Consider the following 16975-nt stretch of genomic DNA (forward strand, 5'->3'; position numbering starts at 1 on the left):
GCGGAGCAAACAGCTATGGCAGATCCTCAGTCCTACCCTAAGAGGCCCCGCCTCTCAGTGTCCCGGTAATCTAATCACTGCCAGCACCTCTGAGAGAAAGCCGCCCTTGAGTTCCGACCGATGCCAGACAGTCCAGTTTCTCCCTGTATGAGTCTGGGTCCCCAGAGACTCGCCTGGAACTGGAGTCCAGGGCCATCGGGAGCTTGAGACTCCCGCCCGATTGAAAAAGACAACCGTGTCCTCAGTTGCCAGCCCTTTCCACCTGTGCCTTCGTACCTCTGCACTTTACTTCTGCACCTCCTCTGAGTCTCAGTGTGCTTTTCTCTTTCCTTCTAGTTGTAGAATTTCCACTCAGACAGACTTCCTGTGGTTCTGGATGATGTCTGTTTTGTCTTTTAGTTGTATTTTTGAAGTGGTTGTACGAGGCAGCAATTTCCAGTGTTTACCTATGCCGCCATCTTGGTTTCTCCTAAGTGCTCCGTTTTTAAAACGTTTAAGATATCCCCTAGCTCTGTCTGGAGCCTTAGGTTTCGCTAACTCGGCCTGTGCTCCCAGCCCCTTGCCTAGTCGCTCTGGGCCTTGGTGTCCTGTAAAGCAGATGGTGTCAGCCTGTGGCTTCGGAGCCTCCCAACCCCAGCTGGGCCCATTCTGTGGCCTGTGATTTTGACCAACCTGGGAAAGGAGTGACAGCCCATTCATTGGGAATTCCCTCTGTCCACAGGGCCTCCCCCAGGCCTGTTTTGGTGCCCAGATGCCCTTGCTCACACACCCTCAGGGCTCCCTTTCCTGGGAGAGATTGCAGGGGAGTTCCAGGTAGCCCTTGGTGTACCGGCTTTTATGAACGCTGCACCTTCCATTTTAACTGAGGCCCAAAATTATCAGTTGTTTGGCAAGACCGGTGTCCTGCCGTGGGCTCTGGCCGTGTAGCCACATGGTCCTGCCACAGGCTGGGATCTAGAGCATAGCTGGCCCTCAGCCCACCTGCAGGGTGATGGATTGACCAGGATCCTGCCCGTTCAGAGTAATGCTGGCATCCCAGGCCTTCTGTGAAGTGCTTAACTTTCGTGCTAGCACATAACAGCCTGCACAGGTGGGTGCAGATGAGGAAACCGAGGTCAGGGAAGGTTAAGTGACTTCCTCATGGAGCAGGTGTTTAAGTCATGAGATCTGATTCCAAATCTGTAGCCCCACCTGCCATACTGGTCTCTCTCTGGGGTCTTTGGGGGAATTTTCTGTGGCTGGGATAGAAACATCATGAGCTGGTGTCCTCCCAGTAGGTCCCACTCAGCCCCCTCAAAGAGAGGGAGCTGGCATCCGGGACCCCAGGGAGCCGAGCAGCCCTCCATCCCAGCGTTCCTCACTCCCTGGCAGTCTCAGGGGCCTCAGACCATGTTCCTGAGCAGCTCGAGCATAAAACAGCAAATGCCGTCCTTAAAATCAAGTCTAGGGGAAGGGATCTTTGACAAGTAAAACCCTCAGGCTGTGTGGGAATCCAGCAGGTTATTAAAGGTTGTTGGGAGAAGAGGGTCTTTCTTTCCCACCAGCCCTGAGTCCCAGGGGCCCCTGGGCAGCTCCGGACACAGTGTGTGTCACAGGAAGAAGGAAATGGAGAGCGAGGGTGCTGGGGACTACAGCTGCCTTGTCAAAAAAAAAAAAAAACAAAAAAAAAAACACAACAACCAACCTTGGGATGTTGTTTCAGCCTTTCTGTTAAAAAAGAAAAGGGAAATTAGCAGTATGGATTTTCTTAAAGAGGGAAGGATTGGCAATTGGGGCGTTCCTGGGGCAGCCTCTAGAATGTTGGATGGAAAAGCTCTCATGTACCAAAGCATGGAAACCACCCAGACCATCTTCCATTGTTCAGATGAAGAAACTGAAGCTCAGAGAGAGGCAGGAACGTCCCAAGGTCACAGCCAGTGACAGGCAAAGCCAGAGAGCCTGGCTCGGCCCTTGCCCATCCGGGAGCCTGTACCCGGACACCAGGACTGTGCAGGCCAGCGCACAGTGGGGTGTCATGGAAGGCTGCACTGTGCGCCAGGGTGGTCTGTCAGGGGCACTGAAGTCCCTGCTGATGGGGCATCAGCTTTTATTTATGTTACTGAATTTATTGGGGTGACATTGGTTTGCAAAACCATACGGGTTTCAAGTGTACAACTCAATAAAACATCTGCACCCTGTATCATGTGCTCTTTGCCCATGAACCATCAGCTTCGCTCAGAGGGGAGAAAACGTTTTATTGTACACACCATCGTGGAGTGGAATATAAAATCCACATAGATTGCTCTATCTGGTTTGGCTCAGTGGATAGAGCATCTGCCTACGGACTGAAGGGTCCCGGGTTTGATTCCGGTCAAGGGCACATGCCCGGGTTGCTGGCTGGATCCCCAGTAGGGGACATGCAGGAGGCAGCCAATCAATGATTCTCTCTCATTGATGTTTCTATCTCTTCCTCTCAATAAGAATATATTTTAAAAAATAAAATTCACACAGATCCTAGGATAGAATAGATGCCTCAAGAGAATTCATGCTGACAGTAGGTACCCTCCCAATCCCCAGAGGCGTGCTCACTGTCCTGTTGGAGGGTGTGTTTGAGGAGCTTTGCTGTGTCATGCTGCCATGTGCATGGGATCTCCACTCTGCTGCTGAGTCTGGAGGGCTGGAGGGGATGTCTTAGCTGGGGCACTACTGTTCTGAATGGAGTAAGGAGGCCCTGAATGGCATGGAGACCCTGAACCCCCAAATCAGAATTGACTGATAGACTTCTGCAAACATCAGTTCAAACACAATGTAATTTAAACCATCTGTATTGTAGTGAACTCAGCAGTCCCTGCCCATCACAGAGTGGTCCTGGGGGAGCCTGAGGCCCTGGAGTGCCCCTCCACTCCTCTCACTGGAACCTGCCCACCGGACAGAAATGTAGGGCCCTGCCAAGTGGTTCTGTTTGCTTTCACTTTGTCCAAAGGTCTCAGCATAGTTGCAGCAAACAACACTCCATGAGGTCAGAGCCCTGACCCCTAATGAGGATGGGCAGGGGACTGGAGCAGAGGGTCACCTGGTGCAGGGGAGAGAAGCAGAATCAGGAGTCAGAGAGTGTGTCCCCAGCCCTGCCTCTACCTCAACGGGGTGACCGTGGACCAGTCACGTTACCTCTCAAGACCTTGGCTACCTATAAAAAGGCGAGCTTCTCAGCATTCCTAAATGTGTCCACCTCCTTAACCCGCCTGTAGATCAATATTCTTTCGTATTTGCCTGGGTTTAGAGCCCCTCTGGCCTTTTGTTGACTATATCCCTTCAAAACCTGCCGTCAGCAGGGAGTTCCCTATGTAGCCATGAAAGTTTATAAATCACCCTTTTTCATTGTCACAAAAAAATTTTAATGAGGGATTTCTGTCCCAGAATTCAGCATGTGTCAGAATTTACTTTTTTAAGGCTAAATAATAGTCCATTGTATGTATATACCACAATTTGTTTATTCATCCATTGGGACATTTTGGACTATTGGGAATAACACTGCTATGTGTACAAATACCTTTTCAAGTCTCTGCTTTTAATTCTTTTTTTATTATTGATTTTTCTTTTTAGAGAGGAAGGGAGAGAGAGAGGGGGAGAAACATAGATGTAAGAGAGAAACATGGATAGGCTGCCTCCTGCACACACCCTGGCAATACTGAGCATGTGCCCTCACTGGGAATGGAACCAACTGAGCCACACTGGCCAGGGCCCTGCTTCTAATTCTTTTGAGTATATACCCAGAAGTGGAATTGCTGGATCATATGCTAATTCTACGTTTAACTGTTGGGCCAATTGCCATCCTATTTTTCCACTGTGGTTGCATCATTTTAAATTCCCACCAGCAGTGAACAAGGGTTCTGTGAAATCGCTAATTTTGTAATGACATTTTTCCTGATTATAGTAAGTGTTAACTGTAGGACATTTAGAAAATGCAAGGAAGGAAAACGGAGAAAGTAAAATCCCCTTTATTCTCACTACCCAGTTCTACACTTGGCCTGAATGCGGATTATCCGCAACAGGAAGGAAGGTGACGTTTCCCTGGGACAATTCTTTTGTAATGTCCGAGAGTGTGACCCAAGAATAGTGCTGAGGTCCCGCCTGTCCCTATCCACAGATCCCGAACTATCAAGAACATGCAGTTAAACTGGCTTGTGAGTCATATTCGCGGGGTGTTCCCGGGAGGGTCACAGGCGCGACAGGGGGTTGTCACGTTCTCTGTAGGTCTGTTTCCTCATCTTTAAACGCCGTCTCTGGGTAGATAGAGCAAAACATAAAACGTTTGAGCAAAGTGACTTGTCAGAAACGCGTTCTGCAAACTCATCTCCACCTCCAGAATTGAGCTTTCCTTTGTCCACCAGAGGGCACCGGAGGACACGAGTCTGACAGCATCACTACAAACAAGTAGAGGAAGGTAGAAAGTCCCGCCTCCTTTCACTTCTTCAAGTGTCCATTGGCTGATCCGACCGTCGATCTTCCACGTCCCCGTTCCTCTTCCTATCACTGCCGCCGTCAGCCTCCAGGCCTGTGCTCTCATTGGTTGCCCCCGTGGTCGCTCTGCTCGGGAGGCAGCCACTGGGAGTCGAAGGATTCGGTTTTAAAAAACGCCGGCGGTGATCGGCTGTGCGAGCCATTTGAACCCCAGGCAGCGCGTTCCGCGTGGGTCCTACCCCGCGGGCGCACGCGACCCGGGCGCTCCCAGACCTCCCAGTCGCCAGCCTCAACCCCCGAATCCAGCAGGCGGGGAAGGAGCCGCGGACCGAGACCCTCCGCGTCGGCCATGGGCCCGCGCCGCCGGGGCCGCAAGGCCGTCACCCCAAGGAGGCGCCCCGCGAGCCCGGCCCCCGCCGCCCCGACCCCCGCCGCCCGGACCCCCGCCGCCCCGGCCACTCCTCGGCGGGGCGCCCCCTCAGGTAACCGGCCGCAGCCCCTTTCCCTCCGAGCCGGACCCCCTGCAGCCCGTCTATAAGCTGGGCGCGGCCGGCTCCGCGTGCCCATTTCACAGACGAGAACACCGAGGCCCGCCTGCTGAGCCCGGGATCCAGCCCGATCTCCCGGCTCCTGGTCCGCAGGCCTGGCAGCATCTGCTCGGAGCAGGTCCCCAGTTCCAAGCCGCGCGAGGGACTGGGGACGGTGGTTCCGAGGAGGAGAAAGACCTGGCCTAATGCCAACCTTTCATGATACACTAGCATTGATTGAGTGCTTACCCCTAACTAGGCGTTGTGCTAACTCGTTGCGTGAATTAGCTCAACGTCATGTTGTGACCATTATACAGATGAGAACTCTGAGGCGCCGACAGGCCAGCTAACTTGAAGGTCACACAGCTTGTCCTGGCGGACACAGGTTTTCTACACGTCGATGTTTGTGCTTTTTTAAGTTGCAAAATTATTGGTTCCTTTTTGTGACTATTTCGAACAATGATTCTATCAGAAGGTTCCCTGCTCGGTTTGTTTTGTTTTTCCTTCCTGGAGTGGCTGCGTTGGGCCTTAACCTGTGCCCTAACTCAAGCAGGGCTCTCACCTGGTTCCCTCTGGGAGGTGTGTGCGCAGGAGGACTGGCCTGGTCCTCCCGATCTGCCTGGTGGAGGAGAGACGCACTGCCTGTGTCTTGCCATCACTGCTTCCCTTTTCTTCTGCTACATAGCTACGAGCAGCGTGGGGGAAAAAAGTATATGGTAGAGGCTTTATAGATGTTGCCATTGTGAATGTGAGTTTTATTTTTCTTTCCTAAATATAAATAACCTTTGCACCCAGCCAACTTGCTGAATTTTCTTGTTAATCCTAACAGTCTTTTAGTTGCTTAATTGAAATTTTTAGCTAGGCTTTTATTTTGTCTGCAGAGAATGACTTTTGAATCTTTTTTATTTGTATACATTTTATTTATTATTGTATTAGGGAGGCCTTGAGACTAGTCTATATATATAAAAGGCTATGTGGCTAGCCGACCAGTAGCTATGACGCACACTGATCACCAGGGGGCAGACACTCAACACAGGAGCTGCCGAGCAACAGCAACTTTGCAGTGTCCCCTCACACTCCAGGACCCTTTGGGGGATGTCTGACTGCCTGTTTCAGCCAGATATCCGCGGCCAGGCCGAGGGACCCTACCTGCCTGAGGGACCCTGCTCACTCCACAGACGCCCTTCAAGCCCTGGCACCACCCCAGGTGCGGCCGGTCAAGGAGGAACCATGGCAGGAACCACGGGAGGTTGGCTCCAGGCCATGCCTGGCCCATCTCACCCAGTCCCACCCTGCTGACCACCTTCTAATTCATTTCCTTTCAATGTGCACAAATCCGTGCACCATGCCTCTAGTATTGAAATAAGAGCAGTGTTTTGGCCATCTTTGTCTCGTTTGTAATTTTATTTTATTTTTTAATATATTTTATTGATTTTTAATAGAGAAGAAGGGAGAGGGATAGAGAGTTAGAAACATTGATGAGAGAGAAACATCAATCAGCTGCCTCCTGCACACTCCCCACTGGGGATATGCCCGCAACCAAGGAACATGCCCTTGACCAGAATCGAACCTGGGACCCTTGAGTCCGCAGGCAATGCTCTATCCACTGAGCCAAACCGGTTAGGGCTCGTTCGTAATTTTAACGGGAATATTGTTAAGTATGATGTTTGCTGTTTTTTTCCTATATAGAAACATCTCTCTACTCCTGGCTAAATTGGATGATTATTACACCCCACATTTTCTGGCAGTCTGACGGCGCTGGTCTGGCCATCTGGCTTTTCCTTTACCCACTGACGGTTGCATACATTTTTCTTCCTCTTCGAATTGCTACAACTCCAGAGCCCCATCTCACTCTCAGCTGATGCCGACCTTGCCTCATGCTTCGCTGAGGAAATAGAAGCCTCCAGACTGCCTTCCCCTTATCTTCTCACAGCAGAGAACCTAGGTGTCCCCCTTCCCGTCAAAAGCCACTCCTCCTCCGAGGGCTCTTGGTCATATTCTTCTCCTACGTTCCCAGGAGCTTTCTGTTAACCTCTCCACCTACACTTAGCATTAAATCCAAACTCCTTACACTGGCATTCTGCACATGTGCCCTGCTATTTCTGATCTAAAGATGAAGGGCAGCCCTGCAGGTGTGGCTCAGTGGTTGAGCATTGGCCCATGAACCGGGAGGTCACAGTTGGATTCTGGGTAGGGGCACATGCCTGGGTTGGGGGCTCGATCCCTGGTGTGGGGTGTGCAGGAGGCAGCTGATCAATGATTCTCTCATCATTGATGTTTCTATATCTCCCTCTCCCTTCCTCTCTGAAATCAATAAAATAAAAAATAAAAAAAAATAAATAAAAAAAAAAAAAAAATATATATATATATATATATATATATATATATATATGTTGTTGTTTTTTTATGGTCTCACCCTAGCCAGTTTTGCTCAATGAGCAGAGCGTTGGCCTGCGGATCAAAGGGTCCTAGGTTCTGTTCCGGTCAAGGGCATGTACCTTGGTTGCAGGCTCCTCCCCATCCCCCCGGCCCTGGGTTGGGGCTCCTGCAGGAGGCAACCAATCGATGTGTTTCTTTCACATGGATATTTCTCTCTGTCTTTCCCTCTCTCATCCACTCTCCCTAAGAATCAATGGAAAAATATCCTCGGGTGAGGATTAACAACAACAAAAAATAGTCTCCATGTCTTTTGTCGACGAGCTCAGATTCCTCTGGGATTAGTTTGTGGAGTGTGGTTCGTGCCTCTCGTGGCGTTGGCCTTCTTGAATTGTCTGGTGACCTTTCGTTGTGTCCTGTGGCTGCTGTGTCTTCTATCAAAGGCTGCCTCCAGTGAGGAGATTGTTGACTGCTGGTAAGGAAGGAGGCCGATGCCAGTAGCTTGCCTCCTGGGTGTGTGCCTCCCTCTTTCTCCTAAATGTCACCCATCCCCTAGACACTGCTCTGCTGTTCTGGCCCACGTTCCCCACCCAGGGATAGAGTCTCCACCGCCAGTCGTGTGGCGTAAGGTATCTCTGGGTTGCCTCCCCGGCCCCATTTGCTTGCAGCTTTTCTCAACCTTTGTGATGAGTTCATTGCGTCAAATCCCTTCTATTGAACCACTTGGTGTGGAGCCTCTTTTCTTGGCTGCACCTTGAGTAACATTTGTGAAACTGAGTTTATCCTTCAGAATGTTTTTGTGGGTCATTTTGTTTTTATTCTTCGTTCCACTTATCAGAGGTTCGTTTATCTTTATTGGTCCTTGATTTCGTTTTTAGAGCAGCAATACTATTTTTTTGTTTGACTCTTTTTGATTTATTGTATTGTCTTGAATATTTCTTTGATTCTACCTTCTTTGGGCTTATTTTATTTTCTTCCTAACACTTGAGTTGAGCGCTTTGGTCAGCTATCTTTAAATGGTCTTGTTTTCTAATAAATAGATCTTGAGGCTATACATTTTCCTCGAGTACTATTTGGCTGTATCTCATAAGTTTTGATATGTAAATTTTATGTTTATTAATTTCTAAATAACTCATTTCAATTATGTTTCCTCTTCAACACAAGAGTTCGAAAAAAATTAGTTTTTGTATTCCTGTGTTTTTCATTTCTGATCAGAGAGTTTGACTTTTTTTATTACTCTGGGGAATGTTTCTTTTAGGATTTCTTTTTATTGCTGTTGGAACTAAGCTGTGAGCCACACACTCTGACTCCTAGCCCAGCAGCCTGGCATTGGTACTGAGTTTTGCCACTTCAGAGGGCCCACTCTGGCCACTAATGAGCTCTGGGCCTAAGGATAACCAAGGCAAGAGAACTGCACCGGATACTCTCTCAGATTCCTTCCAGCTTCCCCCAAAAAGACCTAAAAACAAAGTAGCTGGGTTTCCCATCGAGGTGGGAGAGTCAGAAGAGAGGCACAGAGTACTGTGGGGCCCAGAGGAGGGAGGTGGCCCACCAGTTTAGAAAGGGGTGGAAGTCAGGAAAGGCTGCCTGTGAGAATTGGCATTTAAGATCATACCCTGAAAGGGGCATTCATTCATTTAACAGGTATTTATTTAGCACTTCCCTGCTGCTTTCCAGTTACTGAAGATAGCTACAGTGAATAAAATAGACCAAGCCCCTGCTTTTGTGGATTATTTTATGACCTAGCAATTTTTTCAATATATTTTTATTGATTTCAGAGAGGAAGAGAGACATCAAAGATGAAAGAGAATCATTGATCGGTTGCCTCCTGCACACCCCCCACTAGAGATCGAGCCCACAACCCGGGCATGTGCCCTGACCAGGAATCATCCTGGTTCATAGGTCGACGATCAACCACGGAGCCACACTGGCTGGACACCGTCTAGCAATTACACAGTTTGACAGCCAAGCTTCGAGGCAGCACCTGTTTTCTACTGCTCCTCACCCCATGCATGACTCAACCCTTTTATTTTTTTAACTGATTTCACTGAGAGAGAGGGGGGAACTTCTATTTGTTGTTTCGCTATTTGTGCATTCATTGGTTGATTCTTGTATGTGCTCTGACTGGGATTGAACTCACAACCTTGGTGATTCAGGACGAAGCTCTAACCAACTGAGCTACCCAGCCAGGGCTGACTCAACTCTTTTGCTTAGGCACTCCCTCCCGTCTACCTGGTCGCCCTTCTGGCCGCCCTTCTGGTCGCCCTTCTGGTCGCCCACCTGGCCGCCGGAGACATCTGATTCTGAAGGAGATCCGACATCTTCAGAAGAGCACACACCTGTTATTAAGGAAGATGCCCTTCTGCCGCCTGGTGAGCTCCAGGGGGCTTCCCGCCCACCCCCATGCTGCCTCCTTTCCTTAAATGTCCCCAGTATTGGGGACCCTATCGTCTGTTGCCCAAATGGCCAGGGGACCTCTTCTCTAACTTGGTAGGGGATTCTTCATTTTCTAAAAACATGAGCCTGCCAAGGGTACCTTCCAATAAATTATGGGATTAATTTCCAACCCCACCCCCCTTGAAACTGTGTTCTTTGATTATGTAAATAATCATCCACCTGTTCATCCCTGCCCTCCGCTGGGAGATTGCCTTCTCCTCCGCCCACTGCCAGTAAGAGACATGCCAAGTCCTAAGCTCCCAGGAGTTGATACCTGCTGCTCCTTAGGTCCAAAGATTAAGGACTAGGAAGGTATAAAGGAAATGAAGATTGGCAGAGACTCACGGAGAGTCTTATCTTCCCTGGAGTCTCTATTCCCCTACTCTCTGCTCCTCCCCACTCACCTTCTCCTTTGCCTCCCCTCTCCACCCCTTCACAGGTAAGAGAAATATGTGTTAAATTCACTCGAGGTGTGGACTTCAATTGGCAAGCCCATGCCCTGCTGGCCCTCCAAGAGGTAAGAAGAGGGCCCTGGTACAGTGGGGTGAGGGCTGAGGATGGGAGGCAGGTGCGGCATTCCCCAGGGCTGGCTGTGGAGTGTCGCGCTGACTCATGCCTCCAGGAAAAGAGCCACAAGAACACAGGGTTTGGAGGCAGGATCTGGCCTGGCAGTAGCAGAATCCCCAGGCAGTTGGGGCTCATTCTGTGAGCAGCCTTCCCTCTAGTCCTTGGAGCCCCCCCAGACTAAGTGTAGCAGGCCCCCAGGAAAAAGCAGCCTGTGCCCCCCGCTAGGTCAGTCCACCTCTGTTTCCGTCCCCAGGCAGCAGAAGCGTTTCTAGTACATCTCTTTGAGGACGCCTACCTCCTCTCCCTACATGCCAGGCGTGTTACTCTCTTCCCGAAGGATGTGCAGCTGGCCAGGAGGATCCGAGGCATCCAGGAAGGGCTGGGCTGAGGTGCCGGCCCCGCCCCTGTAAGCCTTTCCAGCTCACCGGGAGGGGGGGGGGGGGGTTGGGGCACGGAGCGCCCAGCCTCTCATCAGTGGGGAGGTGGGAGTTGCGCTGAAGGAATTTCTCTTCTCCTCCTTAGGTCCTTGCCCTCTTGCCTTCCCTTTGTTCTCGAGAAAAAAATTTGACCTGGTTTTACCTTGAGTATTTGGGACTCTGTGGCTCGTGCCCTTTTGTACAATGTTAAATAAAGATATTCTTCTATTAAGTAATGACCAGATGACCCAAATTTCTGTCAGAATTAAGCCTCTTTGTCTTATAAGGACCAGACAACCTCATTTTGATTTAAAAGAAGGTTTTCTTACTTTTGAAAATGCCTTGTTAGCAAATGTGATTTCTTCATTGCAGGGATGATACCAGGGACCCTGGCTGGAGCCGGACCGATCCATGGGGTCCGGGATGCTGCCTGGACTTGCCGTCTCTGAGCAGAGTGTGCATGTTGGTTTTGTAATTGTTGGCTTTTTTTAAAGAACTTCATGGCTCTCCTCTGCAACAAGGTCACATATAAGAAAATCAACATGGTTCCAGAGGCCTGAGAATCACTTTCAGATAGAGACTCTGAGGTTGACTTCAGTTTATAAATTGCTCACATGACTACTTAGTGATTCTGAAGACATCAGTTTTGTTGATAATTACCATTTAAATGTCCCTCCCCCCTCCATTTACATTTTTTACCATATGTATATTTACTTCTATTTAACACATAAGGGAAAAAATAAGAAAAGAACACTTTAGCCAGTCGCATGGGGGAGCCTATAACTCCTTGTCCTTCAGATTAACTTCATTGGTGGCGGCAGCAGGTACTGATGAAGAGCCACACACTCTGTCTCTATGGCCCAGTGGCCTGGCACTGGTACTGAGCCATGTACCAATGTCAGGCCATTGGGCTATGGAGTCGGCGTGTGGTAAATTGTCAACAAATGCAACTTCTCAAAAACTCAGTTGGGGTGGAAACTGAATATCTTTTAAAGTTAAATGTTCTGACTCTTCTTAGTAAATGTCTGTCAAAATCATTCGGAAGCTCTATCTTACAGAATTCTGTTATTTGTAAATCACAGAAGATGCAACACATTTAGAATTTTTCATCCCAGGATTTTAAAGTGACTTTTCAATGTATTGACGGGTATTTTTCATAACTTCTTTGTGGGGAGATTATAAAAATAAAAATAATTCTTTAATGAAAAAAGCTTAAAGCAAAGTTACTGTTAACGGCATACATGTATATTTTTGTTTGTTTGTTTGTTTGTTTTTTTGTTTTTGTTTTTTTTTTCTCGCTAAAAGTATTACAAAGGGTATTACATAAGTGTCCTTTTCCCCCCCCCACCCTTGACAAGCCCCTGCCCTCCCTTACCCCCCAGTGTCTTATGTCCATTAGTTATGGTTATATGGATGCATACAAGTCCTTCGGTTGATCTCTTACTAGCCTCCCTCCTGTCCCCCAACCCTCCCTGGCCTTACCACTGAAGTCCGACAATCGGTTTGAGGCAGCTCTGCCACTGTATTTATTATTGTTCAAAAGTTTGTAATGGTCTTAATTATCCATGAAAGAGTGAGATCATGTGGTATTTTTCCTTCATTGACTGGCTTGTTTCACTTAGCATAATGCTCTCCAGTTCCATCCATGCTGTTGCAAATGGTAAGAGTTCCTTCTTTTTAACAGCAGCATAGTATTCCATCGTGTAGATGTACCACAGTTTTCTAATCCATTCATCTACTGATGGGCACTTAGGCTGTTTCCAGATCTTAGCTATGGTGAATTGTGCTGCTATGAACATCTGGGTGCATATATCCTTTCTGATTGGTGTTTCTGGTTTCTTGGGATATATTCCTAGAAGTGGGATCACAGGGTCAAATGGGAGTTCCATTTCCAATTTTTTGAGGAACCTCCATACTGCCTTCCATAGTGGCTGCACCAGTCTGCATTCCCACCAGCAGTGCACAAGTGTTCCTTTTTCTCCACATCCTCTCCAGCACTTGTCGTTTGTTGATTTGTTGATGATGGCCATTCTGACAGGTGTGAGATGGTACCTCATTGTTGTTTTGATTTGCATCTCTCGGATGATTAGTGACTTTGAGCATGTTTTCATATGTCTCTTGGCTTTCTGAATGTCCTCTTTTGAAAGGTGTCTATTTAGATCCTTTGCCCATTTTTTGATTGGATTGTTTATCTTCTTTTTGTTAAGTTGTATGAGTTCCCTATAAATTTTGGAGATTAAGCCCTTATCAGATATGACATTGGCAAATATGTTTTCCCACGAGGTGGGTTTTCTTGTTGTTTTGTTGATGGTTTCTTTTGCTGTGCAGAAGCTTTTTATTTTGATGTAGTCCCATTTGTTCAGTTTCTCTTTAGTTTCAACTGCCCTAGGAGCTGTATCAGTGAAGAAATTGTTTTGGCATATGTCTGAGATTTTGTTGCCTTTGTATTCTTCTAGAATTTTTATGGTTTCCTGTCGTACATTTAAGTCCTTTATCCATTTTGAGTTTATTCTTGTGTATGGTGTGAGTTGGTGGTCTAGTTTCATTTTCTTGCATATATCTGTCCAATTTTCCCAACACCATTTATTGAAGAGACTATCTTGGCTCCATTGTATGTTCATGCCTCCTTTGTCAAAAATTAATTGAGCATATTGGTTCGGGCTAATTTCTGGACTCTCTATTCTATTCCACTGATCTATATGTCTGTTCTTGTGCCAGTACCAGGCAGTTTTGAGAACAGTGGCTTTGTAATACAGCTTGATATCTGGCATTGAGATCCCACCTACTTTGTTCTTTCTCAGGATCGTTGCAGCTATTCGGGGTCTTTTTTTATTCCAGATGAATTTTTGGAGAGTTCGTTCTAGATCTTTGAAGAAGGCCATTGGTATTTTAATGGGAAGTGCGTTGAATGTATAGATTGCTTTGGGTAGTATGGACATTTTAATGATGTTGATTCTACCAATCCAAGAACATGGTATGTTCTTCCATCTGTTTATGTCTTCCTCTATCTCTTTTTTCAACGTCCTGTAGTTTTCTGAGTAGAGGTCTTTAACCTCTTTAGTTAAGTTTATTCCTAGGTATCTTAATTTTTTTGGTGCGATGGTAAATGGGATTGTTTTTCTGATCTCCCTTTCTGAAAGTTCACTATTGGTGTATAGAAATGCCTCAGATTTCTTGGGGTTAATTTTGTATCCTGCTACATTGCCAAATTCATGTATTAAGTCTAGTAGCTTTTTGATGGAGTCTCTAGGGTTTTGTATGTATAATATCATGTCATCTGCAAATAAGGACAGTTTTACTTCCTCTTTTCCAATTTGGATGCCTTTTATTTCTTCTTCTTGCCTAATTGCAATGGCTAATACTTCCAGTACTATGTTGAACAGGAGTGGTGAGAGTGGGCATCCCTGTCTTGTTCCTGTTCTTAGGGGAAATGGTGTTAGTTTTTGTCCATTGAGTATGATGTTGGCTGTGGGCCTGTCATATATGGCTTTTATTATGTTGAGGTATGATCCTTCTATTCCCACCTTTCTGAGAGTTTTTATCAAAAATGGGTGTTGCATACATGTATATTTTATGTGTTAACATTAAGTTCTTCGTTTGTACACCGCAAACCGCTGAAATGTAAACGAGAGCCCAGTGGAGGAGGGAGCAGATAAAACCTTGCCCTTCTCTTGTAACTGAAAGCACTTTAAGAGATTTCCAGACAAAAGGGAAATGCCACCCGGAGAGTTTTAGATTTTGTGTCTGGTGAAAATGATTAGAGAGGGCAGACTAGTCAACTGATCAGAGACCAACTGAAGGGAAGGACCAAGTTCTATTTAATACATTTTAACTTTTAGGAAAATTTTCTGGTTGGACCTCAAGTCATATTTATGCAGGCACTCAGATAAAGCTTATATACCTGTTAATATATTTAAAGTTCTTGGCAAAGCGTTAATTAGAAGATTATCATCTTCCTCCAGTTTTCTTCAAATTGTACTAAGCAGGATACCAGTGCAACCAACACATGCCCCATGCCCTTCGTGTGCATTTCCTCGTGTAGTTGTCACAACAAGGTTAAAAGAATGTGTTATGATCCCCACATTCTGTGGGGGAGCTAAAGCTTAGATGGATGAGCTAATTCTCCAAGGTCAAGTATCCAGAAAGTAGCACAAAAGATTCCAGCCTGTAGCCTTTGTTTCCCAGGAGAGAGCCTAGATTATAAATAAATCTAAAATCAACTACTGGGGACATTCACAACCTCAGGTTTGGGTGCAATTTTCATCAATGTTCCAAGTCGACAGAGGACTTCGAGGCAGCTCTTCTCTGACCAAAGGAGGTGGGTCCAAGAAAGAAGAGAGGCAAGAGTCCAAACGAGGCCCACTAAATGTTGCAGAAAACGTTTACTGCCACTAGAGGGCTCCCTCCCCCTGGGCAAGAAGTGCAGCATGGACCTGACGAAGCTGCTGTGAGGCGCGGAACTGGGCTCCACTCTGCCTCCCCAAGCTGCCCGGAGGACTCCATAGGTCAGTGCCCCAACCTGGAGAAGTGCGGGAAAGGACGAGTTATGCCCCAAGTTTTCACAGCCACACCCCAGGCTCCCCTTCAAGTTGGGGTTTGCCGAGCCTGGACCAGGGGTCCTGTGGGGTGGGCTCATTTGGGGGCTCCCTGCCTAAGCTCATGATTGGGGTGAGGGCAGTAAGCCTTCCTCCCAGGAGATGTGGAAACTCAGTGGAGGTCATCCAGAAGTGCGTCCCCCAAGTGCAGCCTGGCCTGCTCCAGGCTGTAAAGGACTCCAGGATAGAGAGGGCAGGGGCTGTCATCCCCACCGCAAAGGACCGCGAGGCAAGTGACCCAGGGCACCTCACCTCGGCGGGGTCTGCGGGCCAGCGCCCGGGTAGATTTTGCTGGAAGGGGAGGGGACACCCTCCAGAGTAACGAGACATGGTTTGTTTGAAAATATCCCGCCGAGGGACCCACCTCTCGGGGCTGAGCAGCCGCAGCCAGGAACTCCCTCACCTCCACCCCCCACACACACACCCCACCCCCACCCCACCCCTCGGGCCGCAGGGTAGGGGCTTCGGCTGGGAACGGGAAGAACAGGAACGCGGGATGGAGTTGGAAGCAAGGACTCAGTGCTGCACTTTAACACCATCTCAATGGCAGTGCTTTTGGAGTGACATTCAGTCAAAAGAAGCAAATTACTAAACTGTATGTAAGCTATTAGTACAAATACGTAAAACAACAGACGGTAAGGGCTTGAGGGGATCAGGAGATGGTACGAAGGCGTAATGATCCTCTTTTTTTAGATTTGCTGTTTTTGCTAAATTATGTGCACCTGTAAAGCGTGAAGATACAAGGTGGAGCAGATGTAAATGGTTATCAAACATGTCCAGGGGCTCCGCCGTCCCCCGAATAAGGGGTATCGGAAATAGGGCGGCGGCTGGACCCGAGGGCTCTGCATGGAGAAGCCCTAGCTGAGCGCCAACAGGAGTGAACTCGGGTTCGAGCCACAACAGAGGGGATGTGAGGACGTAGGTGGCCCGGAGTGGCCGTCCACTTTGTGCGGGAGGACGTTTCCCCATAATGACAGCCCCTGCCCTCCCTATCCTGGAATCCCGCCGAGTGTCCACTTCGAAGGCGTCGGTCTGGGTCTGGGTCTGGGTCTGGGTCTGGGTCTGGGCAGGAACGGGGAGGCTTTAGCCCGGCCTGCAGCGAAGGGCAGGGCCTGCAGCCGCGGGGGAGAGGCGGCCGGGCATTGTTTCAGCCCCTCGGGTGGGGTCCTGCAGGGGGAGGGGAGGCGGTCTGCCCTCGGGACCGCCTCGTCCTCCCAGGGGACCAGTGCATCAGCTCGTCTGAGAGCCCGAGCTTTGTGAACAGTCGGGAGTCACCATGGAAACCCCAAGGAGCGCGGCGCAGGTCACGAGGGGAATTGGCAGCGGATGCCGAGCCTCGCCCTCTGCCCCGTCTCGGACCCGGGTCCTGCAGCAGGGCCTGTCGGGAGTTGTAGTCCCAAGGCGGCGGCCGTGTGCGTCGCAGAAGATGCCGGGCACCGCCTGTCCCCGCCTCCCCCTAACCTGCTAGACTCGAGCGAGGTGGGGGGGCGCTGGGGCGGAGCCGTGGGATCCGTGATTGGCCGAGGTCGCCGCCAGCCCCCACCCACACCCCCTCCCCCGCTCCCGGCTTGGGGACTCCAGCGCCCGGCGCGCCACGGCAGCTCTTCAGCGAGCGCGC

General features: G+C 48.8%; 1 protein-coding gene across 4 annotated transcripts; it reads left to right on the plus strand.

Annotated features, from left to right (window-relative positions):
- The first annotated feature begins 4628 nt into the window (after positions 1-4628).
- CENPA (centromere protein A) lies at positions 4629-12017 on the plus strand. 4 transcript variants are annotated; one of them, XM_070428388.1, is made up of 5 exons: positions 4629-4922; positions 9558-9715; positions 10219-10296; positions 10662-10752; positions 11135-12017. In XM_070428388.1, the coding sequence occupies exons 1-5, from the start codon at positions 4790-4792 to the stop codon at positions 11209-11211; spliced, it is 537 nt and encodes a 178-aa protein (XP_070284489.1). In that variant the 5' UTR covers positions 4629-4789; the 3' UTR covers positions 11212-12017. The 4 variants fall into 4 exon arrangements, with proteins under 4 accessions (XP_070284489.1, XP_070284491.1, XP_070284490.1 ...); XM_070428390.1 differs by having other exon boundaries at positions 10600-10752; positions 11135-11222; XM_070428389.1 differs by lacking the exon at positions 11135-12017 and adding an exon at positions 10869-11119.
- The last annotated feature ends 4958 nt before the right edge of the window (positions 12018-16975 follow it).

Source organism: Myotis yumanensis, unplaced genomic scaffold (assembly GCF_028538775.1).
Source record: "Myotis yumanensis isolate MYYU_CA2020_CCGP unplaced genomic scaffold, mMyoYum1.0.hap1 SCAF_11, whole genome shotgun sequence".
In the NCBI taxonomy this organism is placed as follows: Eukaryota; Metazoa; Chordata; class Mammalia; order Chiroptera; family Vespertilionidae; genus Myotis; species Myotis yumanensis.